Source organism: Ranitomeya imitator, chromosome 2 (assembly GCF_032444005.1).
Source record: "Ranitomeya imitator isolate aRanImi1 chromosome 2, aRanImi1.pri, whole genome shotgun sequence".
Taxonomy (NCBI): Eukaryota; Metazoa; Chordata; class Amphibia; order Anura; family Dendrobatidae; genus Ranitomeya; species Ranitomeya imitator.
The window spans coordinates 332,849,850-332,875,275 of record NC_091283.1 but is presented as its reverse complement, the minus strand read 5'-3'; the positions used below and the strand labels follow the sequence as shown (position 1 = coordinate 332,875,275).

General features: G+C 48.6%; 1 protein-coding gene across 1 annotated transcript in view; it reads right to left on the bottom strand.

The window, feature by feature from the left end:
* LOC138663604 (oocyte zinc finger protein XlCOF8.4-like) overlaps positions 1–25,426 on the bottom strand; it is a 58,936-nt gene that overhangs the window by 6,867 nt on the left and 26,643 nt on the right. The window contains exons 2-6 of the mRNA XM_069749867.1: positions 1,397–1,546; positions 1,089–1,268; positions 882–1,005; positions 701–798; positions 412–502 (exon numbers count right to left, since the gene is read on the bottom strand). Of these exons, the coding sequence (XP_069605968.1) occupies positions 412–502; positions 701–798; positions 882–1,005; positions 1,089–1,268; positions 1,397–1,474 (571 nt within the window). The 5' untranslated portion in view covers positions 1,475–1,546. The remainder of the gene's footprint in view (positions 1–411; positions 503–700; positions 799–881; positions 1,006–1,088; positions 1,269–1,396; positions 1,547–25,426) is intronic.

Below are 25,426 nucleotides of genomic sequence, written 5' to 3'. Positions count from 1 at the left end.
TCCAGAGACTTTAACCCACATGTGCCTGTGTCTACCTCGAGGAGCAGCTAAGTGAGCCAACCTGCCATAGGGTCCATCATAATATTTTTCTTCAAGTGATTTTCTAACTTGTCAGCACATTCTACGTACGCTGTCATTTGGCTTTGAAGTTTACAAATCTGGGCAGGTAGCAGTCAGCGTCTTCTAATCCCAGGGTATAGGTGGATTCTCCAGGTTGTAAGTTCTATAGAAAAGAGCTTTCAATGTCCAAAGTCATTTGAACATTTTTGGGTGGAGGAGAATGTTGTGGTCTAGAAGGAAAACGGTCATCACACAATTGGGATATGGCCGGACTACACCACCAATAAAGCAGCCACAGCCAGTGACGGAGAAGAATCTGTGACTTCTCTACATTTAGTGGTTACTACTCACCTGGGTAGTCATAGGTAGGAATCTCCTCTTTACACCGCTCATCACCCCTCACATATGTTCCTGTAGTATTAATATGGGTCAGATCTTTACCCTATAACAAATATTGTAAAAGTCACAGCCAGATGGAGAAGAAACATCTATGATCAGCTCTAATCCTGCCAGCTCTACCATTCTCATTACACAAGTATAAAACATATAATACTGGTGGATAAAACAAGACTGCGCACAAGACCTTCACAGCCACCTACACATCATAGGGGAGATCTCATGACACCTTCTCTCCATCTACCTGATGATCCTGAGGCACATTGGTATTTTCTTGTTTACAGTCTTGTGGAAGAAGAGGACGAGGACATCTCTCTGGTGTTGTCCTCTCACTGGATAGACCTGGAGGAAACACATACAGGGACTGAATTCATTTTATACATACAGATAATTATAGGCCGTGTGTATTGAGTCTTGTCTATTACCTGGTGATGTGAGGGGCTGGAGAACCTCCATTATGACGTCCTTGTACAGATCTTTGTGTCCTTCTAAATACTCCCACTCCTCCATGGAGAAATAAATGGTGACATTTTGACACCTTATAGGAACCTGACAAATACAATGATACCGTCATTCCCCCCATCCCTTCATAGTGTTACTGTATAATGTCCCAGCATTCCCAGCAGTGTCACCTCTCCAGTTAGCAGCTCAATAATTTTGTGGGCGAGTTCTATAATCTTCTGGTCATTCATGTCCTCATGTATCAGGGGGTGAGTTGGAGGCCCCGTGATTGGGCTCAGGGGTCTTCTGCATCCCTCAGAAACAGGGTCCTGACAGCGTTCACTAGAGGTCTTCTTCACTACTGTGTAATCCTGGTTACAGAGAGACACATTAATAAATCTCACTACAGACATTTCCGAGTCCTCACCTCTCCAGTTCTGTCCATCTCTTATTCCCATAGATAAGAATGACGCAATGTGACGTCATCCGAATTTCTCACCTCTCCAGTAAGCCGGAAGAGGATCTCTAGGGTGAGATGTATTATCCTCTCCGCCATCTTGTCTCTGTCCATATCCATCCTTGATGGGTCAATCAGGAAAAGTCTCTTCTATAGAAGATCTTCACTGAGAAGATCTGATATCGTAGAGACCTGAATGAGAAGATGAGCCGATGTAACATCATAAAAATCATGTGGAATAATACAATTACTGGAGATAATAAGGGAAACATATGAGGAGATTTATTATTTTACAGTATTTAGTTTTCTTCTTTACATCTACTAATAAAACCTATATATTTTAGGCCACAAACAACAAGCAGTTTCTTCCTTGGAGTCGGCGGCTGAATACGTTTCTCAGAGACTCATCTCCCATAACGCTAATTCTCGTCTCATTTACCGACACTGGAATCGGCATTAGCAATACTGCAGAAGATATTCATTACACGTGAAAGGAGAAATAACTACTTCATGATGAGGACGACATCTTCATCTTCTACTACGGCTCTAGAAACAGATTTGTCCAGAGTCCATCACTGACTCCATCACCATCGGCCGTCTATATGAATGATTCCGGACAATACTGTCTGTGGTGGCCAAGGAACAGTCTCCGTACTATGAGAGTAATACATGTTTCCCTGGTTCCCGTCTTTCATAGTTGGGTCGTTTGTATCTATCAGAGGGAAAGGAACAAAACCATTGTGATTCCTATAAGGAGTAGTTATAAGCGAGTGCACTCGTTACTCGAGTTTTCCAGAGCATGGTCGGGTGACCTCCGAGTATTTTTTTAATGCTCGGAGATTTAGTTTTTATCGCCTCAGCTGAATGATTTACAGTTATTAGCCAGCATAAGTGCATGTGGGGGTTGCCTGGTTGCTAGGGAATCCCCACATGTAATCAAGCTGGCTAACAGATGTAAATCATTCAGCTGAGGCGATGAAAACTAAATCTCCGAGCACTAAAAATACTCGGAGGTCACCCGAGCGTGCTCGGGAAATCTCGAGTAACGAGTATACTCGCTCATTACTAATAAGGAGACAACACAAAAAAATCCTAAATATGACATTTTATAACAACCCCACAATTTGTGATTCTTCAGGGTAAATCGCTTTCTCACAATTTGATTAGAGCTGATACTATGAAGCTAAAGTGACTAAACAGACTTTCTGTCACCTCCATAAAGGGGCACTTTTCCGTATTTATCAGAACTGTCTGAGGATTATTAGAGGTGATAGTTTCCCCAATTAGGCTTCTTTTACACTTGCCGTGATTTTGCGGCCCCAATAGATTTCTATGGGGCCGCAATAATGGGCAGCAATAATTCCACCGAGCGCCGTACGCCATATGGCCTTGAGGGCAGTATTTATGGCCGTGAACAAAATATGGAGCCCTTGAAGCAATGCCAGGGGGACCACCACGGTGCAGGAAGACTACTGTACACAAGATGAGGTGAAAACAACAAAGGGTAGATTTATTGAAAGGCAAGGAATGAAGTGGATGAGGAAGATGCAAACGGGTATGCAATGGCAAAAGATAATTTACAAGAGTTATATTCTTTAGCTTGTCCGTAAAATAGCACGGTGCTCCAACTGTTACAGGCTCAATATATGTCACACAAGTGAATGCAAACAATAAACAAAGAATGATGCCACTCTACGTATAGCCTCCCTGGCCTTTACTAAGCAGGCCTCATGGCTGCCGTGTTCTGACAATTGAAGCCTACACTAGGTCCTGGCATGTGCACAAAACAGGAACAAACTCATGGTGATGTTGGGGACTCAGATCCAGTCCCAGGGGGGCCCCTACAGTCTAGTACAGTGGTGCGCACGGCTTGATGCCAGCTCCGTGGAACGTGGTCTTCTCCTTGCTTCAGGGTCCTGGAGGTGCTCCTGGAAACTGTAAATCCCATTCTAGGTATCTTCGTGGCTCCTCGAACTAACACAGGACAGCCACCCTCGCTGCACCTGGAAAAGTCGGTGAAATCTCACAAGTCCACTACGTTGGAGGCTGGGGGTTCTTTCTTGCAGCTATAAGCACAAAGTTCTCTCTGCAGCAGCCTCAGCTCACACACACACGCTGTTCAGGCTCCACCCCTGCCATCTGCACAGTCCAGTTCATTTGCACAGTATATCCCAGGGGAGAAGCAGAACATTCCATCCTGCCAGATAAGGGGGGTGCAGTCTCTAACAGCGTGTTCCTTACTGTCCATAACAGCACCACCCTCCTACACCTGCTTGATATTTTTCACGGAAAACGAACACGGCCCTCATTGAAAATCAGTGGGGCAGCAAAAACAACAGAATCTTGTTTTTGTGGTGCACTGTGAATTCCAGTTTTGTGGAACGCCGTTTTTTTTCCAATACTTTTGCCATAGTATTGGAAACTCGAAAAACGGCTGTCAGCAAGTTTTTTGCGGTTCGTTATTGCGGCAGAACGTGAAAATTACGGCAATATGGCCCGCAAAAAAATGGTAAGTGTAAAAAAAGCCTTAGAAGGAACACGTGTGGGTATTGGGGTCTTTACCTGCTACACTTCTGGTGGGATTTACTTGGTAAAGTGCTGGAATCACTTTCAAAGGGTTAAATGCAGTTTGTAACTTCAATGTCTTTCTATGAAGCTTCTTCTCTGAACTTTCTTACTGTTTTCTGCCGTATTTCTATTACTCTCCGGAATCAGGAATGTATTAAGTCCTATAGAAACTGCGGAGAAAGAATCATTTCTAATTCTGTGTTTCCAGGATTCTTCTTGTGGGAATTGGCTGCGATATCCCCTGTTCAATATATTTCTAGTATTAATGCGCCAGTAATGGGGAATCTCCACAACCCTCCACCTGCAGAGCCGCACTCCACATAGAGAATAATGGAGCCTCCAGCACAGACCTCCACCCGCAGAGCCGCACTCCACATAGAGAATAATGGAGCCTCCAGCACCGACCTCCGCCTGCAGAGCCGCACTCCACATAGAGAATAATGGAGCCTCCAGCACCGACCTCCACCCGCAGAGCTGCACTCCACATAGAGAATAATGGAGCCTCCAGCACCGACCTCCACCAGAGCCGCACTCCACATAAAGAATAATGGAGCCGCCAGCACCGACCTCCACCCGCAGAGCCGCACTCCACAGAGCATAATGGAGCCTCCAGCACCGACCTCCACCCACAGAGCCGCACTCCACATAGAGAATAATGGAGCCTCCAGCACCGACCTCCACCCGCAGAGCCGCACTCCACATAGAGAACAATGGAGCCTCCAGCACCGACCTCCACCCGCAGAGCCACACTGCACAGAGAATAATGGAGCCTCCAGCACCGACCTCCACCCGCAGAGCCGCACTCCACATAGAGAACAATGGGGCCTCCAGCACCGACCTCCACCCGCAGAGCCGCACTCCACATAGAGAATAATGGGGCCTCCAGCACCGATCTCCACCCGCAGAGCTGCCCTCCACATAGAGAATAATGGGGCCTCCAGCACCGACCTCCACCCCCAGAGCCGCACTCCACATAGAGAATAATGGAGCCTCCAGCACCGACCTCCACCTGCAGAGCCACACTCCACATAGAGAATAATGGGGCCTCCAGCACCGACCTCCACCTGCAGAGCTGCACTCCACATAGAGAATAATGGAGCCTCCAGCACTGACCTCCACCCGCAGAGCCGCACTCCACATAGAGAATAATGGAGCCTCCAGCACTGACCTCCACCCCCAGAGCCGCACTCCACATAGAGAATAATGGGGCCTCCAGCACTGACCTCCACCCGCAGAGCTGCACTCCATATATATGGCTGCTCTGTGCGCACAAGATCTGTGATGAGGTCAAAGGAAGGGAGGAGTCAGGCGTCACATGATCAGGGGCCGCAGTGTATGCGCATCAGGGGGGACTCATTAGGGAGATTGACACTAAACTCCCACGTGAACAGTAATGTGGTGGATTATGGCATAACAGACATGGACCCAGCAAACATAAATGCCTTTATAGACACCCCTGAAACCCACTTTCAGGCCCTGAAAGGAAAAGTGTGCAGAACCTTCTATGCTATCAGAAGACAACTGCACCTCCTCAATGCACTGGAGAGTGTTTGGCTTAAGATATTCGATAGCGTCGTCACTCCTATACTGCTGTATGGTAGCGAGGTTTGGGGTCAGTGACTTACCCAGACCACACAAAGTGGGATTCCAGCCCAACCGAAGTCTTTCACCTGGAGTTCTGCAAATATCTCCTCCAACTACATTTCAGCACCTCTAACGTAGCCTGTCGCGCAGAGATGGGCCGATTTCCCTTATTGCTAACTATAAAGAAGAGGGCGCTATCACACCAGGTGCACATACAGAGCAGCAACCGCAGCTCCTACCATCATAAAGCCCTACTGAGCCAAAGCCCAGAGCAAGCCACGAACCCCAGCAGCCAGTTCCGCCAAAATCAGCAACACAACCTGACAAAAGCCGAAATAAAGAAGATCTCAGAGAGTTGGATGATGCAATGTATAGAGGGGTTGGCAGAATGAACTAGAGAACTCCCAGAAACTCACTATCTACCGGTCACTGCAGAGGGACTATACTCTGGCCCCATATCTGGAGAGGTTACACCACCCCAAAGACAGGCAGACCCTGAGCCAATACAGACTGAGTGCCCACAGTCTAAAGGTGGAAACAGGGCGGCACCGACAGACATACAACCAGAGAAATAACACGTCACTCCTATTGATGGTAATGGTGCTCAGATAAGGGTTGCCAAACCCGATATAAATAATCATGAAAAAAATCCGGCACTCCACGAAAAAAATCTTTTTGAATAGATATTTATTGAATCATAAATCCCAGCATATATGTAACGTTTCGGTCATTATGACCTTCATCAGACAGAAGTCTATACAAAATACAAGCAACACTGTAATTAAAGTGGGCCCGACAATCAGACAGAGGGCTCCAAGAACTTACACTATAAGTGCCGTGGACAAATATCCGGGCTGTGACAAGGGGAGACCCACATATGCGTAATTAGACTCCAAATAGGAGCACGCTATAACCTCCTATGGTAAGTAACACAGCCGACCGCGTGCAGAGTCCAGGGTGATCTCCCTGGACTCTGCACGCGGTCGGCTGTGTTACTTACCATAGGAGGTTATAGCGTGCTCCTATTTGGAGTCTAATTACGCATATGTGGGTCTCCCCTTGTCACAGCCCGGATATTTGTCCACGGCACTTATAGTGTAAGTTCTTGGAGCCCTCTGTCTGATTGTCGGGCCCACTTTAATTACAGTGTTGCTTGTATTTTGTATAGACTTCTGTCTGATGAAGGTCATAATGACCGAAACGTTACATATATGCTGGGATTTATGATTCAATAAATATCTATTCAAAAAGATTTTTTTCGTGGAGTGCCGGATTTTTTTCATGATTACCGACAGACATACAAGGCACGGGAGAAGAGACTGTGCCAGCACTGCCAGCTGGGGGCACTGGAGGACGAGGCGCACTTCCTGCTTCACTGCAACAAATAGCAGTGAGGGCCTCCCACTTCCAGAGACTTTCCATTCACAACCCAGACTTCCCATCCGTGGACGAGGAGAGGAATCTCTGCATCCTACTGGGGGGAAGAGGAATCAACAGTGGAGATCACCACCCGATACATCACCATAAGCTGAGAGGAACTTAAAACCCCCACATGGACTATTATTTCCCAAACTGTGCCTCGAACACCCCATTCCCATAATCCCCAATCCCCTCCACTGTCACATCTATTTCCTTGCTTTGGCAACGCTAAATTTATTTTGGTCCTGCCAATAAAGCCTATTTGAGTTGGAACTTTATACAGTATGCAGGGATATGGTGGTATTATGAGGTGATCGGGGTATGTTACCATGTATGTTGTGGGGGGTTTACTACATTATACATTATGTGTGGGGGATGGGGGATGTTACACTGTACAGTTATGTCAATAGACGATTGGTGCTCATCAAATAGGTGACACAAAACTAATATGTAAATCTAAAGTGCATCATATGGAAGAGTATTATCCCACATAGACCAGGTGACCACAGAGACAACTTGTAGAGAATATCTGCACATAAAGAACATAACAGACACTGATAATGGTTGATAAAATCAGGAGCTTCTAGTGTGATAGACACAAGGAAATTGTACCCAGCGCATGTGAGTAATGACATCCTACACAACAATAGTGTCTCCCTACTTACAGAATACAGTGCTACAAATGGAGACAGTAAGACGAGATGCAAATATAGATGGCAGGGAAGGGCCCAAACATGGTGTCAAATCCAGCAATAAGAATATTACAGTGCATAGTGCGTATGTATACAAGTCTCTATTAAAGGGAACCTGTCAGCAGTTTTGAACGATATAAGATGTGGCCACCGACTTTCAGGGCTTATACACGGCATTCTATAATGCTGTAGAAAAGCCCCGGTCTGACCTGAAAGATAAGAAAAATAACTTTATTATACTCACCTGCAGGGCAGTCCAGTCCAATGGGTGTCGCAGGTCCAGGTCCGGCACCTCCCATCTTCTTATGATCGCCGCCCTCCTGTTGCTTCATGACTCCCCGACATTGCGCTCCTGCGCAGGAGTACTTACCTGCCCTGTTGAGGGCAGAGGAAAGTACTGCAGTGTGCAGGAGCTGGGAAAGGTCAGAGAGACCATGATGCCGGGGAGTGATGAAGCAACAGGAGGGTGGAGACCATAAGAAGATGAGAGGTGCTGGACCTGCGACACCAATCGAACCAGACTGCACCATTCCCCCTCCCCCCTGTTTGAGTACAATTAAACTTATTTTTCTTATCTTTAAGGTCGGATCTAGGACTTAGGGTACCGTCACACAGTGGCATTTTGATCGCTACGACAGCACGATTCGTGACGTTCCAGCGATATACTTACGATCTCGCGGTGTCTGACACGCTACTGCGATCAGGGACCCCGCTGAGAATCGTACGTCGTAGCAGATCGTTTGAAACTTTCTTTCGTCGTCAAGTGTCCCGCTGTGGCGGCATGATCGCATCGTGTAACAAAGGTGTGCACGATATTGTATACGATGTGCGCATAGTAATCAACAGCTTCTACATCACAAACACGTCATGAAATTATTGCTCCAGCGTCGTGCATTGCGAAGTGTGACCGCAGTCTACGACGCTGGAGCGATAATGGTGCGATGCTGGAGTGTCACGGATCGTGCCATCGTAGCAACCAAAGTGCCACTGTGAGACGGCACCCTTATCCACAGCATTATAGAATGCTGTAGATAAGCCCTGAAAGGCGGTGGCCGTATTTTATATTGGCCAAATCTGGTGACAGGTTCCCTTTAACTCCAGTGAGATCATGTAATCCTGTGGTAAGGAGAACAGAAGAGCTGATTAACTTGCACAACAAGTGTAACACAACACGCTGCCAACGATCTGTAGCATTAGAACAAGAAATTGTATTTGCCATGAATGGATGAATCATTCCAAGTGGCAACCAACTTGGGGACCACTATGTATACTGAAAAGATAGAAGAACAACTATTTCAGCTGTAAAGGTAGATAGTTATGAGCAGTGAAAGTGCAAAGTATCGAGGTCATAGTAACGACGGCACTGCGTGCCAGCAGGGTCCGATAGCCGAAGACAAGCAAGTCAAGAGGCATGGTCCAAAGAAGAGTGCGCTCCATTATCCCAAGCCTGGATATATAATGTGCCGTCAGTAAATAGAATGACAAAGGAATGTATAATGGGTACTGGGCCTAATATGTATGGAGATAAACATGAAAAAGGATGCATTATACATACAGAGGGGGGAGTGGTGAAGAAAGTGATTCCTCTATGAGCCACCTATTAGTGTGTGTGAATATTAGCGGTGAGTAGTGTTGAGCATTCCGATACCGCAAGTATCGGCCGATATTCGCCGTATCGGAATTCCGATACCGAGTTCCGATACTTTCAGTATATCGGATACCGGAATCGGAAGTTGCCATAATGCCAGTTTCATTTAATTCAGCCAATGAGTCATCATTAGAAGTGTGGGCACATCCTGTTCTGCATGTTAGTCATGTAACTACTGGCATGGCTGTGATTGGCTGCTGAAATGATGTCATGATGCACTATAAAAGTCGCCGCCGCCATTTTGGGTTCACTCTGCTGTGAATTAAGTTAGGGACAGGACGCTGTGTTCTGACTGAGAAGGCCAGTTTGAGATAGCGATTTGCTTCATTGTGCTTTACTCAGGCTAATTTAGCAACGCTGTGTGAGAACCTTGTTTTTGCCTTGCAGCGCTGTTCACGGCTGTCTGCAAGGTCTCTGTGTGAAAGCAGCTCACTCTGTAGTCTGTTCTGCAGCCACAGCCAGTTGTAGACAGCTCAGTGTGCGTCACTGCCTCATACTGTTCCATTGTCCTTTTTTGAATTAGTGCTGCCTGCTGCACATTTTGTCCAGATTTATCCTATTAGTGGGTTTCCATCTGTATCCTGCTAGATTGTGGAAAAACACTATATAGGAGTAAATATAGGAGCTTTTTTTTGGCCTTGCAGCACCGTTCACGGCTGTTTGCAAGGTCTCTGTGTGAGAGCAGCTCACTCTGTAGTCTGTTCTGCAGCCACAGCCGGTTGTAGACAGCTCAGCGTGCATCGCTGCCTCATACTGTTCCATTGTCCTTTTTTGAATTAGTGCTGCCTGCTGCACATTGTTCCAGATTTATCCTATTAGTGGGTTTCCATCTGTATCCTGCTAGATTGTGGAAAAACACTATATAGGAGTACATATAGGAGCTTTTTTTTGGCCTTGCAGCGCCGTTCACGGCTGTCTGCAAGGTCTCTGTGTGAGTTTAGCTCACGCTGTAGTCTGTTCTGCGAAAAAAAACAAAAAGTTAATAAAGTTCACCAAACACTCCACTTTACAGTTGTGTAGGCCACATTAGCTCATATTAAAGTCTAGTCCACACTTTATAAAATTAGTGTTTCTTATACCTGTTAGCAGCTGTTCAGGAATAAGCACACTAAGCCCTTAGTACTTTTCTGCCTATCTTTATCAGTCTACCAAGATGAAGAAGGCAGGGAGTAAGGCACGTGGGCGTGGAGGTGGAGGTGGAGCAGGGTGAGGACGTGGGGATTCTGTGCCTGCTGCGGGCACCGGTGACTCATCATCCACCAGTTTTAGCAGGGAACAGTCCTTCATGCGCATCTTTGTAGGAGCTCGCTGTACCCCGCTGCTGCGGATGAACAAATTGAAGCCGTTGTCGGATGGATGGCAGCTAATGCATCGACTTCAATTAGTGCCACATCCTCTCAGGCACAGAGCTCTGGAGATCACCCATCTGTCTCTTCACCACCTGCCAAATTGCCCAGGCAGTCAGAGAGCCCAGCACAGGAGCCATCTCTACTTCTGTTCTCTGAATCTCTTGGCTTGGAAAGAGGGGGCCAGCCAAGCAGCATTTGAGAAATGGAAGAAGAGGCAGTATGCAGTGATGCCCAACAGCTTTGTCTCTCTGAATCTGAAGAGGCGGGTGGGCCAGTGCCTCCAGTCAGCACACCTCAGTATGCATCTGATGATGAGACTCAGGTGCCACTTTCTGGTGCGTACTGTGCTGCCGAAACTACCCAGGAGAAGCAGTTGGTGGAAGAGGGTAGTGTAGATGATGACGTCCTTGACTCATCATGGCGTCAGGTACAGGAAGGTGGTGGGAGCAGCTCTGAGGAAGAGATTCCCTGAACGGCGCAAAAAGGAGCGAGAGGGAGGGGGAAGACTGCATTGCCTGTAGCCTCCACTTCGGCACCCATTAGGAGCATGCCTCTTCCAAAAGCCAAAACGGCACTCCCAAGACTTGCAGTGCCTGGTCCTTTTTTGACACAGTTGCAGATGACATTTGCTGTGTCATCAGAAAGTCAAAAGAGGGAAAATTGTCAGCAACCTCAATACCACAAATATGTGGAAACATGTGTGGACCAAGCCCGCGGTGGAGTTACAAAAACACACTGAAGACCTAGGCCAACCTACAGTGGCACCGACCAGCTCGTGTTGTAGCCTCTTCCTCCAGCTCACACACAGCTGGTTCGGCTTCCTCACAGGATCGCCATGGGAGAACCTCTGGCACTGTTGTCCAGGGACCCAGTGTAATTCCTAGAGACTCTCAAGAAAAATGACCAGTTAATAATTAAACCCTCTGACAAGGGAGGGAACCTGGTGATTATGAATCACATGGAGTATCGTATGATGTGCAATTCCATTCTGCGTGATGAACTGACATATGAGATACTGGCCCATAACCCATTGGGGACATTTGGTGAGGAGTTAAAAACACTCCTAGAGAGGGCTGGCTCCCTGGACCTTATCTCAAAAAATGAGTTTGATTTTCTGTTACCCAAGTTTCCGTTGGTAGCTACTTTCTATGCGCTCCCTAAAATCCACAAGGGGCTGGATCCTTTGAAGGGACAACCTATAGTGTCAGGAGTCGATTCCATATTACAGAACTGTGGTATCTATATAGACCAAATTTTACGCCCCTTTGTGATTTCCATTCCGTCATATTTGAGAGACACGGCGGACCTATTACTGAAACTCGAAGTGATTCATTTGGAGGACTCCTGGCTGGTATCCATTGACATAGAGGCTCTGTAAAGTAGCATACCACATCAAGCAGGGATTAGAGGTGTGGAATACTACTTACAACAGAGATCAGAGGCCAAGAGGGGGAAATATAGATAAAACCATTCTGAGGAGAGAATGTGAATGGATATTTAGAGTGGATAGCCTTGAGCAAAAAGGGATTAATGAACAGTTGTCATTTGCCTGTTTTTTGTAATTGGGCCCAAGTCAGATGAGTGAAATATTGAAAAGGACATTCTATGTATTTTGAGAAATGCCAGCTTCAATTTCAATTTTTGTTGAGTCTTCCTTAGTGAATGGGAGCTCTGCAGATTGCTGTATGAGATTTATCATTTTATTGTCACTCCGTACTCCTACTAAAGTGACAAACCCCCAATCACCCCCCTCCCCCCTAAAACCAATTCCCAGCCATCTACATTATGGAGGCATGTGGTAAATGGGATCAGATGGATGTGCCCCTTTGGACACATCCAGAGAAATATATGGGGGAACATTGGGGGCTATTAAAACTATCAAGGATATATATAAAAAGTATCAGGAGGGGAAAGTGTCTGGGTGGAAGCGATAGCACCAATTATCTAGAGGAATTTGACCCGGACTGTACCGGCATGGCATATAAGGGGGATATATCCCTTGATTTACCGCATAGACTGGGCGAGGGATATGCGCTATTTGTGTATAGAGCATTGCGGCAATTTTGGCAGTGACCGGGATGGTGCTCTGGAGTGATGATAGTGGGATGCGAATGAGCTCCTACGTCACACAGTACAGGGCTGGAGGGGAAAAGAGGGCGCATGCATGGATACACCGCTGCGCTACGTTCTGGCAGTGACCGGGACTGGACGTGAGATATGTGCTATGTGTGTACAGAGTATCACGGTAAATTCGGCAGTGACCGGGATTGTACTGTGGAGTGAGGATAGTGGAATGAGCTCCTACGTCACACAGTACAGGCTTGGAGGGGAAAAGGGTGCGCATGCGTGGATATACCGCTGTGCCTCACAGATCGGGCTGGAGGGTTTGAGCATGCGCTGTGGCTTGGCGCGAGGAGACCCACTGCGACCCGGAAGTAGTTTGAGACGCGGGAGTCACATGTCAGAGTTGAAATCGCCGCATTAGTCATTATGCTGCGGATGTGGCTGCTGGATGTATGCGGTCCAGCTGGAGCATGCGCCGTGAGATATAGAGGTGCATCAGCTTCCGGGATGAGGTGAGGATCGGACACGCCTCCAAAACACGGACATGGTGGTAGGTTTAAAAAGGAGGATGTATCAGATTTATTTAGTTACTACACCGCATCAGGACACATGCTATCTGTGAATCAAGCCTCCTGAGGAGCCCAATGGGGCGTTGAGGCGCTGTGGATCTGTATGGCAAATGGCGGGTGAAGGGAGATAAGTGTTTGGATGTTTGTTACTGAGGATATATCTTGATGAGCTTGTATCTGAGACTAATATGTTGCATTGGAATAGGTTTATCCATAACAGCTGTACTAGACCTGTAAATAATTATTCCTAGACTCCCTCACCGGTACGCCACTACTATGCCTTCTGTGTTCTATGGATACTATTGATTTTATGTGTGGGGACCTAGGGTTCCTTTAGTGCAGGAATATTTCTGTTTATCGACAGTGGTTTCCTTAGACTGTGGGTAGTGGGATTTCCCAAGTGACTACAGGGTACAATAGGGCCCCCAGGGATAGCCATTGTGGAGCGGGGGCGCCATAACGCTCCCCCCCCTAGGGTGTCAACCCCCGCAGACAGTTAGGTGTGAGATTAGTACACACCAGGGACACCTAGTATACCCCATTTTTAAATTTTAGTGTTTATGCGCGAGCACAGTGTTTGTGTTTATTTTTGTCAATTTTTGTGGTGTGAACCAATGTGTAGGTTCTGGTTATCAATAAAGATTTAGTTTTATAGGGATTGATTATGATAATATTTTGAGACCCTGGGTATAATTGATTTTCTTAAATCCAGTGTAATTCCACCCACAGCACCACGTTCCCTGCCATCCTCACACTCCCAGCCCAGTCTACAGCCATCGGTAGCACAGGCATGGGAGAAAAGGCGGCCATTTTCGGCAAACCACCCCTGAGCACAGGCTCTGTATGCTGGCATTTCAAAACTACTGTCCCTTGAAATGCTGTTGGATCGCCCCCACGTAAGGGTGATGGGGTACTCGGTACCGGGTCCTTCAGTTCCCTCAGCGAGGATGTCACGGTGGCCCGACCCGGACCGTGACCCTATGAGGGGCGCCCAATAAAAGACAGAGTTCGTAGATAACTGTAGTGTTCATGACGCCAGCTGTGGTATTCGGTCAGAGTGACCGACGCTGCTTGGGGGACCGCTGGGGTGATCGAATGGCAGCTAGATGGTATACCTTCCCACAGGTGAAGTATATCCCCAGGGCTTCCCAGAAGTGTAGATGGTGATGGTGGGTGGTGCAAGGCGCGGCGAATAACGAGGACACAATGGGTGCAGTCTCTTTACCTTTACTGAAGGCTTCAGGATCCACAGTCCAGGGTGCCAGATGACAGGCAGAGTCCAGCCGGTCTGATGGCAATTCCAGAGTCCCCTTATCCAGGTGGAAATCAGTAGCCTTCCCCTTGCGCACAGTAACGTAGTAGGTCCCTACTTGCATTAGCTACCATAAGGTCCTCATTCTTGTTACTTCTCTCTCTCTCTGTCCCCCAGATGGATATGACTTAACCCGTATGACGGTGGTGGCCTGAGGCTATTTTATAGTGACCCTAGAGACGCCCCTCCTCCGCATTGCCACCTTGTCTGCTTAGGTCGGACAGCCAACTTGGAATAGACTGTCCTGCCGGTCTCTGAAGTAAAGCGTAGAGTCTATTACTCCCTCGGTGTTCCGGCCACCGGATCTGCGCTCAGATGGAGGCAGCCTGCTTCTAGCTGGTCTCCCGCTGTTGTTTTACACCTGTTGCTATGACTTCTGTGCTCACTCACTACGGCACACTTCCTTTCGTGTCCTTCCTTAGGAGGCTGCCACATGGGTTGCAGGCGCAGCTCCGTGTCCTTCTTTCCCTTTACCTGGGCCAAGCCCAGTCTGCTCCTCTCCTCCTCCTGGCTCACTCTCCTGACTTCCTAACCAACCCCCAGTTTTACCCAAATGTGAGGAGTGGCCTAATAGATAGAACCTTTTGCTCCCCCTGGTGGCCGGCGTGTGAAGTGTGTTTGTGGCTGTGATACCTGGCAGGGTGAACTCCTTTGGTGCCATCAGACGCAACATCGCTCCCCCTGGTGGAAGAACATCATTAGTGCAACGACCAGGACTCTGGGGCGCTGCACTATCATTCAGGCTGGTGGAGACTGACACCTTCCGTAACTTGATGGCATTGGCAGTCCCACAACATGTCCAGCCGCTTTTATTTCAGCAGGCAAGCCATCCCTGCCCTGCAAAAGCATGTAGAGGGAAACATTAAACATGCGCTACTGAACGCCATCAGTAGCAAGGTCCACCTCACCACCGATGCGTGGACCAGTCACCATGGACAGGGACGATACCTTTCCCTCACTGCCCATTGGGTACATTTTGTGGAACCGGGTACAGATCTTGAGAGTGGCGCTGTACGTGTTCTGCCAACTCCAAGGATTGCAGGAATCCAGTCTGTATGCATTGACTCCTCCTCATACTCCAGTTCCTCTGAATCAGCGCTGCAGGAGCCGTCACAGTCCACCTCCACATGGACCCGTGAATGTTTACCTGTTATGACCAATATGAGCACAGCCATGGCCAAACGTCAACAGGCCGTATTGAAATTAATTTCTTTGGGGAATCGAAGCCACACAGCGCAGGAGCTCTGGAATGCCATCAAGCAGGAGAGCGATGTGTGGTTTGTGCCAGCGAATCTCCAGCCAGGCATGGTAGTGTGTGACAATGGCCGAAATCTAGTGTCAGCTCTGGGCCTAGGCAACCTCACTCACATCCCATGTCTGGCACATGTGCTCAACTTGGTCGTACAGAGTTTTTTGAGGGACTATCCGGATCTTGATGCACTGCTGAACAAGGTCCGCCTAGAGTGTGCTCACTTGCGGCGTTCCAGCATGGCAAGATCGCGTTATTGCAGCTCTGCAGCGCCGATTCCGACTTCCGGAACATCGCATCATATGTGACCTACCCACCAGGTGGAATTCAACGTTACATATGTTGGAGCGGTAATGGAGTACCAGCTGCATCAGGAGCAATGAAGACACACTGCGCGCCGTTCAGACTTCACAACCACTGAGTGGGCCACTATGAAGGACATCTGCCAGGTTTTGCGTGCCTTCGATGATTCTACGCGGATGGCGAGTGCAGATGATGCACTAGTCAGCATGACTATCCCCTTATCTGCCTGCATGAAAAAACACTGCAAGCGCTAAGGGATTATGTTGTGGAAGAGGTGGAGGATGAGGAGTCACAAATGCTATCTGCTTCTGGACAGTCTGCGCAACGTGGTTCCTCACAAAGGCCTAGGCAGGGGACACTTTGTGAGGAGGATGAGGAGGAGTCAATGGAGGAGGAAGACATCTGTTCAGAGGAGGGAGTTACACAATTCTCCAGTAGTCAGTATGTAGAACGAGGGTGGGGTGATGCAGAGCAGGCAGAGATCATGCCTCAAGCAGGGGACAGCGTTTCTTGGCCAGTTGGCAGTCTGCAGCACATGGTCATGCTGCAGTGCCTGAGAAACGACCTCCGCATCGCCCACATTCTCAACACGGCTGATTATTGGGTGTACACCCTCCTAGATCCTCGCTACTGGGACAACTTTCAAAGCCTCATAATATCATTGAACCGGGAGCGTAAAATGTGGGAGTACCAAGACACACTGGTGCAGTCCATCATCTTCTCCAGTACAACTGAGAGCAGTGCTGCTAGTGCTTTACAAAGCAGCTCAGTGCGTCGAGGCAGTGGAGGAAGCTCTGCACAAAGAGGGAGCAGAAGCAGTGCCTCAGCACAAGACAAGACCAGTATGACCCAACTGTGGCAAAGTTTTGCGTGCCCGCCACAAATGTCTACACTATCACAGATGGCTCCAGTCTGCAGGAGGCAACGTTTCCGTCAGATGGTGACAGACTACATGTCTTGCCCTCTCAGTGTACTCCCAGGTGGCTCTTCCCCCTTCAAGTTTTGGGTCTCTAAGCTGGATACATGGCCAGAGCTTAGCCAGTATGCATTGGAGGTGCTGGCTTGCCCTGCTGCTAGTGTATTATCAGAACGCGTCTTTAGTGCCGCAGGTGGTGTACTAACAGACCGTCGCATGCGACTATCCTCCGATAACGTTGACCGTCTTACTTTTCTGAAAATGAACAAGGCCTGGATCTCGCAGGAATTTGCCACTCCCCTTCCAGATTAAATAATTTGTTGGCAACAGTATCCAGGTCTCCTGTTGTGTTCATGTTTCTACCACCTGAACTGTAATCCCTGGGCTCCAACACCGCCAGTTGCTGCTCAGAAGTGCCGTCTGCACAGTCAACACATGACCCAGTGTTATTGGGTTTCAGTAACGTCAGCTGATCCCCTGCTGTGCATCTGGCAATTTCTCCTGCTCCATCCACACTCACACTACAACAGATATTAAACTGCCTTGAGTGTAGGCCTCAGCCTACACTCTTGTTTCTCCTGGATTCCCTGGGCTCCAACACCACCAGTTGCTGCTCAGAAGTGCCGTCTGCACAGAGAAAAACACTTGCTCCTGTGTTAGTGGGGTTCATTAAAGGGAACCTGTCACCCCGTTTTTTCAAGAAGAGCTAAAAATAGCGTTAAATAGGGGCAGAGCTGGGTTTTACATTAGTGTATTTTGGAGCCTTTATTCCCCACCTATGCTGCCGAAATACCTTTGTAAAGTCGCTGTTTTGGGCTGTCACTCACGCTGGTCAGGTCATATGGGCGTGGTGACAGCGCTGTTTCTCCCCCAGATCTCCGTTGGTGGTGTAGTGGTGTGCGCATGTCCAAGTGGCGAATCCACTGCGCAGCTTCAAGGAAAATAGCGCGATCTCGACGGCCATTTTCCTGAAGCCGAGTTCGCATCTCGGCTGCAGGAAAAAGGCCACCACGATCTCCATCTTCGCACGCGCGGCATCCCGCGGCCATTTTCCTGAAGCCCCGGGAAGCCGAGAAGAACCATCTGCGCACGCGCGGCCTCACAAAGATGGCTGCGCCCACCGATAAACGGCTGAATAGCGCAGATCACGCTATTTTCCTTGAAGCTGCGCAGTGGATTCGCTCCAAAATACACTAATGTAAAGCCCAGCTCTGCCCCTATTTAACGCTATTTTTAGCTCGTCTTGAAAAAACGGGGTGACAGGTTCCCTTTAACGTCAGCTGCTCCCCTGCTGTGTATCCGGCAATTGCTCCTGCTACCTCCACACTCGCACTACTTCAGATATTAAACTGCCTCGAGTGTAGGCCTCAGCCTACACTCTTGTTTCTCCTGGATTCCCTGGTCTCCAACACCGCCAGTTGCTGCTCAGAAGTGCCATCTGCACAGAGAAAAACACTTGCTCCTGTGTTAGTGGGGTTCAGTAACGTCAGCTGCTCCCCTGCTGTGTATCCGGCAATTGCTCCTCCTACCTCCACACTCGCACTACTTCAGATATTAAACTTGCTCCAATTAGGCCTCGGCCTACACTCTGCTTCTCATGGATTTCCTGGGCTCCAACACTGCCAGTTGCTGCTCTGAAGTGCCGTCTGCACAGTCAAAACTTGCTGCTGTGTTATTGGGTTTCAGTAATGTCAGCTGATCCCCAGCTGTGTAGCCGGCCATTGCTCCTGCTACCTCCACACTGACACTACTACAGATTTGAAACTTGCTCCAATTAGGCCTCGGCCTACACTCTATTTCTCCTGTAAATCACTGGGCTCCAACACTGCCAGTTGGTGCTTGGAAGTGCTGTCTGCACAGAGAAAAACACTAGCTCCTGTGTTAGTGAGGTTCAGCAACGTCAGCTGCTCCCCTGCTGTGTGTCCGGCAATGTCTCCTGCTCCCTCCACATTCACATTACATCAGATATTAAACTTGCTCCAATTAGGCCTCGACCTACACCCTGATTGACCCTGGGCTCCAACACCGGCAGTTGCTGCTCGGAAGTGCTGTCTGCACAGTCAACACTTGCTGCTGTGTTATTGGGTTTCAGTAACATCAGCTGCTCCCCAGCTGTGTATCCGGCAATTTCTCCTGCTACCTTCACACTCACACTACTTCAGATATTAAACTTGCTCCAATTAGGCCTCTGCCTACACTCTGTTTCTCCTGTAATCCCTGGGCACCCAACACCGCCAGTTGGTGCTCGGAAGTGCTGTCTGCACAGAGAAAAACACTAGCTCCTGTGTTTGTGGGGTTCAGCAACATCAGCTACTCCCCTACTGTGTGTGCGGCAAGTTCTCCACTCAGTCTCTAGCATTGACCCTGGGCTCCAACACCGCCAGTTGTTGCCCGGAAGTGCTGTCTGCACAGTCAACACCTGCTCCAGTGTTATTGAGGTTTAGTAACGCCAGCCGCTCCCCTGCTGTGTGTGCGGCAAGTTCTCCACTCAGTCTCTAGCATTGACCCTGGGCTCCAACACCGCCAGTTGCTGCCCGGAAGTGCTGTCTGCACAGTCAACAGTTGCTCCTCTGTTATTGGGGTTTAGTAACGCCAGCCGCTCCCCTGCTGTGTGTGCGGCAAGTTCTCCACTCAGTCTCTAGCATTGACCCTGGGCTCCAACACCGCCAGTTGCTGCCCGGAAGTGCTGTCTGCACAGTCAACAGTTGCTCCTCTGTTATTGGGGTTCAGTAACGCCAGCTGCTCCCCTGCTGTGTGTACGGCAAGTTCTCCACTCAGTTCCTAGCATTGACCCTGGGCTCCAACACCGCCAGTTGCTGCCCGGAAGTGCTTTCTGCACAGTCAACACCTGGTCCAGTGTTATTGGGGTTCAGTAACGCCAGCTGCTCCCCTGCTGTGTGCGGCAAGTTCTCCTGCTCCCTCCACACTAACACTACTACAGAAATGAAAGGGAACCTTTACCCCGCCAGGCGTTTGTAACTAAAAGAGCCACCTTGTGCAGCACTAATACTGCACAAGGAAAAGGTGTCACTTTTAGTTATGCTCCTTGCACACGCTGAACTAAACACTTATAAAATGTGGCCCCTCATACCGTGAAAGTCCCGGAGGCGGTACTTTCCTTCTTAATGAGACGCAGCACAGCCGTCATTCATACCCCCTTGGCGCCGGGCACCGCCTCCTCAGCGTTGTTTGAATCTGTCCCGGAGCCTGCGCTGTTATGTTGTCCCTTGGGCATGCGCAGTTAATGCTGCCCGTCTTCTGACATCATTTGATGTCAGGCTAACTGTGCCTGTGCCGATGCGCTTCCTGAGATCCCGCATGCGCAGTGCATATCTTCGCCTCTCATTCATCTCCCTCCGCCTTCTTCAGACTGTGCGGCATCAGCTGATCCATTCTCGCCGTGGCAGGCGCTTAGGGATCAGCTGACACCACAAAGTCTGAAGAAGGAGGAAGGAGATGAGTGAGAGGTGAAGATATGCACTGCGCATGCCCATGAATCCCAGCCCCACAGTGTGAATAAATCAGAAGACACTGTGGGGCGGGATCTCGGGCAGCGCGGCCGCACAGGCGCAAGCAGCCTGATGACAAATGATGTCAGAAGATGGGCAGCGCTAACTGCGCATGCCCAAGGGATAACATAACAGCGCAGGCTCTGGGACAGATTCAAACAACGCCGAGGTGGCGCCCGGCGCCAAGGGGGTATGAATGACGGTTGTGCTGCGTCTCATTAAGAAGGAAAGTCCCGCCTCCGGAACAGTTTCATGGTATGAGAGGTACATTTTATAAGTGCTTAGTTCAGCGTGTGCAAGGAGCATAAGTAAAAGAGCCACATTTTCCTTGTGCAGCATTAGTGCTGCACAAGGTGGCTCTTTTAGTTACAAACACCTGGGGGGGTTACAGGTTCCCTTTCAACTTGCTCCAATTAGGCCTCAGCCTACACTCTGCTTCTCCTGTAATCCATGGGCTCCAAAACCGCCAGTTGCTGCTCAGAAGTGTCTTTGGCACGGGTACTCCCTCCTGTCCAGCCTGGTTCCAGCACGCCAGCTGTTTCCGGGTAGTGTCAAGGTCACTTTGCCTCCAGTACGTTGTCCTGTCGGGTTGCGGTCGGGTTAGCCAATTCTATGGTGCCTGCAGTTTAGGTGCTTCCTATGTGGGCTGCAGGAACTGGAAATCAAGGCTGGTTCCGTAATGCCAATAGGACAAGCTCCCCCTGTAGGACTGTGGGTTTTCGGTAACTACGGCCAGCTCGCGGCCTAGCATTTTTTTTTCCTGTGGACCTTCTGCTGCTTATCTGAGTTCCAGCACCATTAGCTGGTTCTTTGGAAGACACTCTTGAATAGGTCCCCCTGGTTCCAGTACCGTCAGCTGGTTCCAGGCAGAGCCTTTGGCTTAGGTGCCTCCTTCTGGGTATATAAGTTACACCAACGTCTGGTGGTCCTTGGTAGTGCTTTCTGGCACGGGTACCTCCTGCTTAGAAACCGGGTTCCAGTACCGTCAGCTGGTCCTCGGTAGCTCCATTGGCTCTTGTACGTTCTGCTACCCATCCGGGTTCCAGTACCGTCAGCTGGTTCTCAGCAGTGTCTTTTGCTCTTGTACCTTCTGCTCCCCATCCTGGTTCCAGTACCGTCAGCTGGTTCCAGGCAGAGCCTTTGGCTTAGGTGCCTCCTTCTGGGTATCCGAGTTCCACCAATGTCTGGTGGTCCTTGGTAGTGCTTTCTAGCACGGGTACCTCCTGCTTAGTAACAGAGTTCCAGTACAGTCAGCTGGTCCATGGTAGTTCCACTGGCTCTTGTACCTTCGGGTAGCCATCCGGGTTACAGTACCATTAGCTGGTTCTCGGCAGTTCCTCAGCCTTCTTATACCTTCTTTCTAATCACTCTGGATCTCCCTGACGATGACCCTAAATACGACGACCCTGAATACCACCTCAAAGGAGATGACGACCCTGGAGACAATGACCCTGAAGACCACCAAGAAGACGACGACCCCGGAGACGACGACCCTGGAGACTAAGTAGCAGAAGAACAAGAAGCTGCAGAACTAAAAGTAGAAGAACATTAAGCATAAGACTAAAAATCAGAGCAAAAGATATTATCTAAATTACTAGATGGTGGCCCGATTCTAACGCATCGGGTATTCTAGAATATGTATTTATGTATGTATATAGCAGCCACATAGTATATAGCACAGGCCATGTAGTATATAGGAGCCATGTAGTATATAGCAGACAAATACTACGTGGCCTGTGCTATATACTATGTGGCTGCTATATACATACATATTGTAGAACACCCGATGCGTTAATACAGGCCACGCAATATACAACAGTGGCCACGCAGTATATAACACAGCCACGTAATATATAGCACAGCCCATGCAGTATATAGCAGCCACATAGTATATAACACTGCCGACGCAGTATATAACAGTGGCCACATAGTATATAGCACAGCCCACGCAGTATAGAACACAGCCCACATAGTATATAACACTGCCTATGTAGTATATAGCAGCCACGTGGTATCTAACACAGCCCACGTAGTATACAGCAGTGTGGCCACCATATCCCTGTTAAAAAAATAATTAAAATAAAAAAAAAAAAGTTATATACTCACCCCCTTGGATCCACCGAAGCTCCAGCGATACTCGCGCGGCTGCCGCCATCTTCCGTTCCCAGGATGCATTGCGAAATTACCCAGATGACTTAGCAGTCTCGCGAGACCGCTAAATCTTCTGGGTAATTTTGCAATGCATCGCCGGGAACGGAAGATGACGGCAGGCGCGAGCTCATCGTCGGACGACGGAAGGTGAGAATAGCAGGTTTTTTGTTTTTTTATTATTTTTAACATTAGATCTTTTTACTATTGATGCCGCATAGGCAGCATCAATAGTAAAAACTTGGGGACACACAGGGTTAATAGCAGCGGTAAAGGAGTGCGGCACCCGCGGCCCGTTACCGCTGGCATTAACCCTGTGTGAGCGGTGACTGGAAGGGATTACGGAGTGGGTGCCGGGCAATGACTGCGGGGAGTAAGGAGCAGCCTTTTTCTTCCGGACTGTGCCCGTCGCTGATTGGTCGTGGCTGTTTTGCCGCGACCAATCAGCGACTTGGATTTCCATGACAGACAGAGGCCGCGACCAATAAATATCCGTGACAGACAGACAGACAGACAGAAAGACAGACAGACGGAAGTGACCCTTAGACAATTATATAGTAGATAAGCAGAAGAAGACTAAGCAGTGTATGGGGGTGAGTCCGTTCCTCCTCGTGGTGCCCCTGGGAAAACCCTGCTGCTGCAGGCCAAACTGAATGCGGACAAATCCTGTTGTAAATCTTTTGGGACAGGCAGAACGGAAGATGTAATCTTCAAACATTTATAGATAACAACTACAGGAATGCCTGTCACAAATAAGAATATGATGAAGAAGAAGATGAAGAATATGAAGTAGAATATGAAGAAGAAGAATAGTTGAATAAAAAGAATATGAAGAATGTAAAAAAAATAATAATAGGAAGAAGGTGAAGAAGAAGAAGATGAATAAGGTGAAGGAGAAGTTGATGAAAAAGATGCTGCTGCTGAGGATGTTGAAGAAGAAAGTGTGGGAGAAGTAAAAAAGAAGGTGAAGAGCGTGGAAGTAGTGAAACAAATATCTGACAAAATGTAAAAAATCTTAACAGTCAATATCTTTGTAACTCCGAATGACTTAAAAAAAAAATAATTCCTGCTATTCCATTTGATTGGGCTAAACCTCTACGCCTTTAATGTCTCTTCCACCTCCCCCAATACATCCTACATTATTCTTAGTTGCTTTCCTTCATGAAGAATTAAACTGCAAGGAAAGAAAGGGTTTATTTTAATTCCGATATTTTTGTCCCATTGATTTGCATTGGTATCGGGTATCGGTATCGGCGATATCCGATATTTTTGGGATATCGGCTGATCCAATCCGATACCGATATTTTTGAATATCGGAAGGTATCGCTCAACACTAGCGGTGAGCTGTTTAAAGTGTGGATAAACACTTAAGAAACATGAAGATATGGGGGGAGCGTGGCTTGAGCTGTGGCTATGTAGGAGGCAGAAGGTCTGAGCTCCCACCCTGACATCTTAAAAGTGACTCACAAAACCAACAAGAAGTTTAAATAACTGGCCCTTCCTGATCCAGAACCGTTTCTCATCGTGCCTGGACCATTTTGATACCAAAATTGGGTTTTTTGGACAAAGAAATCAGAAGACACCATTTTAAAAGCTGAGGACAACAGCAATGAAGGAGAGGCGGAGGGATCCTCTCTCTCATCATTTAATCTTTCTGGAGCACTTCTGCGCCATAGTGCCAGTGTTACCCACCCAGATGACCCACAAGACGGACTTCCCTAGCATCAAAGGACCCACAGCAACCTCTTAATCTGAGGCACAATGGGGATCTCACTCGATAACCGCGGCGGGCCTACAATGCATCGGGCTGTGCTTACCGCGCTGTGCAGAAAGTAGATCGGCTGCGTCCCGGCACCATCTTACAACAGGCCCAGGCACAGATGTGACAGCGGCTCTCAGCACTCTTCACATCTAGCTGCAGCACGACACAGATGAGACTGCAGAGTCTGCCGGTGAGCCTCTTGTGAGGAGCCCTGTGGTCAGTGACAGATCCGGTGTTGCCCACCGGGACCCATCAAGGAGCGATGTAAAGAATCCGGCAGAGGCAGACCCTAAGGTATAAGTGAACACTCCCAGCAGGACTAACCGAGGGACGGCGTAGGGAAAGCCCCAAGCATAACAGAATAAAGGGGGACTCGGTGCTGCTCAGTGCTGACATGGAGGATAAGCCTGAAAACCAATAGGCCTGCATTTCCTCCTATAAGATTCACACAACACCCTGTTTGGGATGACAGTCAGATAATCACTGAAGCAATTTAGCCTATATACTGGAGGCAACAGTACTGTAGGGAGCGCCTAGGTTAAAGACCTGAGATACAACTAACTCTGCGAGTCCTAATATATATTATAAATAAACCAGAGCAGACACTCTACTTTGTCTATATTGCCTTAACCCCTTTCTGACCTCGGACTGGATAGTACGTCTGAGGTCAGATCCTGCTCCGGCGGTGAGCCCGTATCAAAGCCAGGACATGTCAGCGGTTTTGAACAGCTGACATGTGCCCACAATAGCGGTGGGTGGATTCACCCGCCGCTATTAACTTGTTAAATGCCGCTGTCAAACGCTGAGATCGGGCGTCATGAGATCGGGGGTCAGCGATGCGTCGGCATGACAACCAGAGGTCTCCTTGAGACCTTTATGGTTGTTGATGCCTGATTGCTGTGAGCGCCAACCACAGGGTGGCGCTCATAGCAATGCAGCAATTCTACTACATAGGAGCAATCTGAGCTTCGCTCCTATGT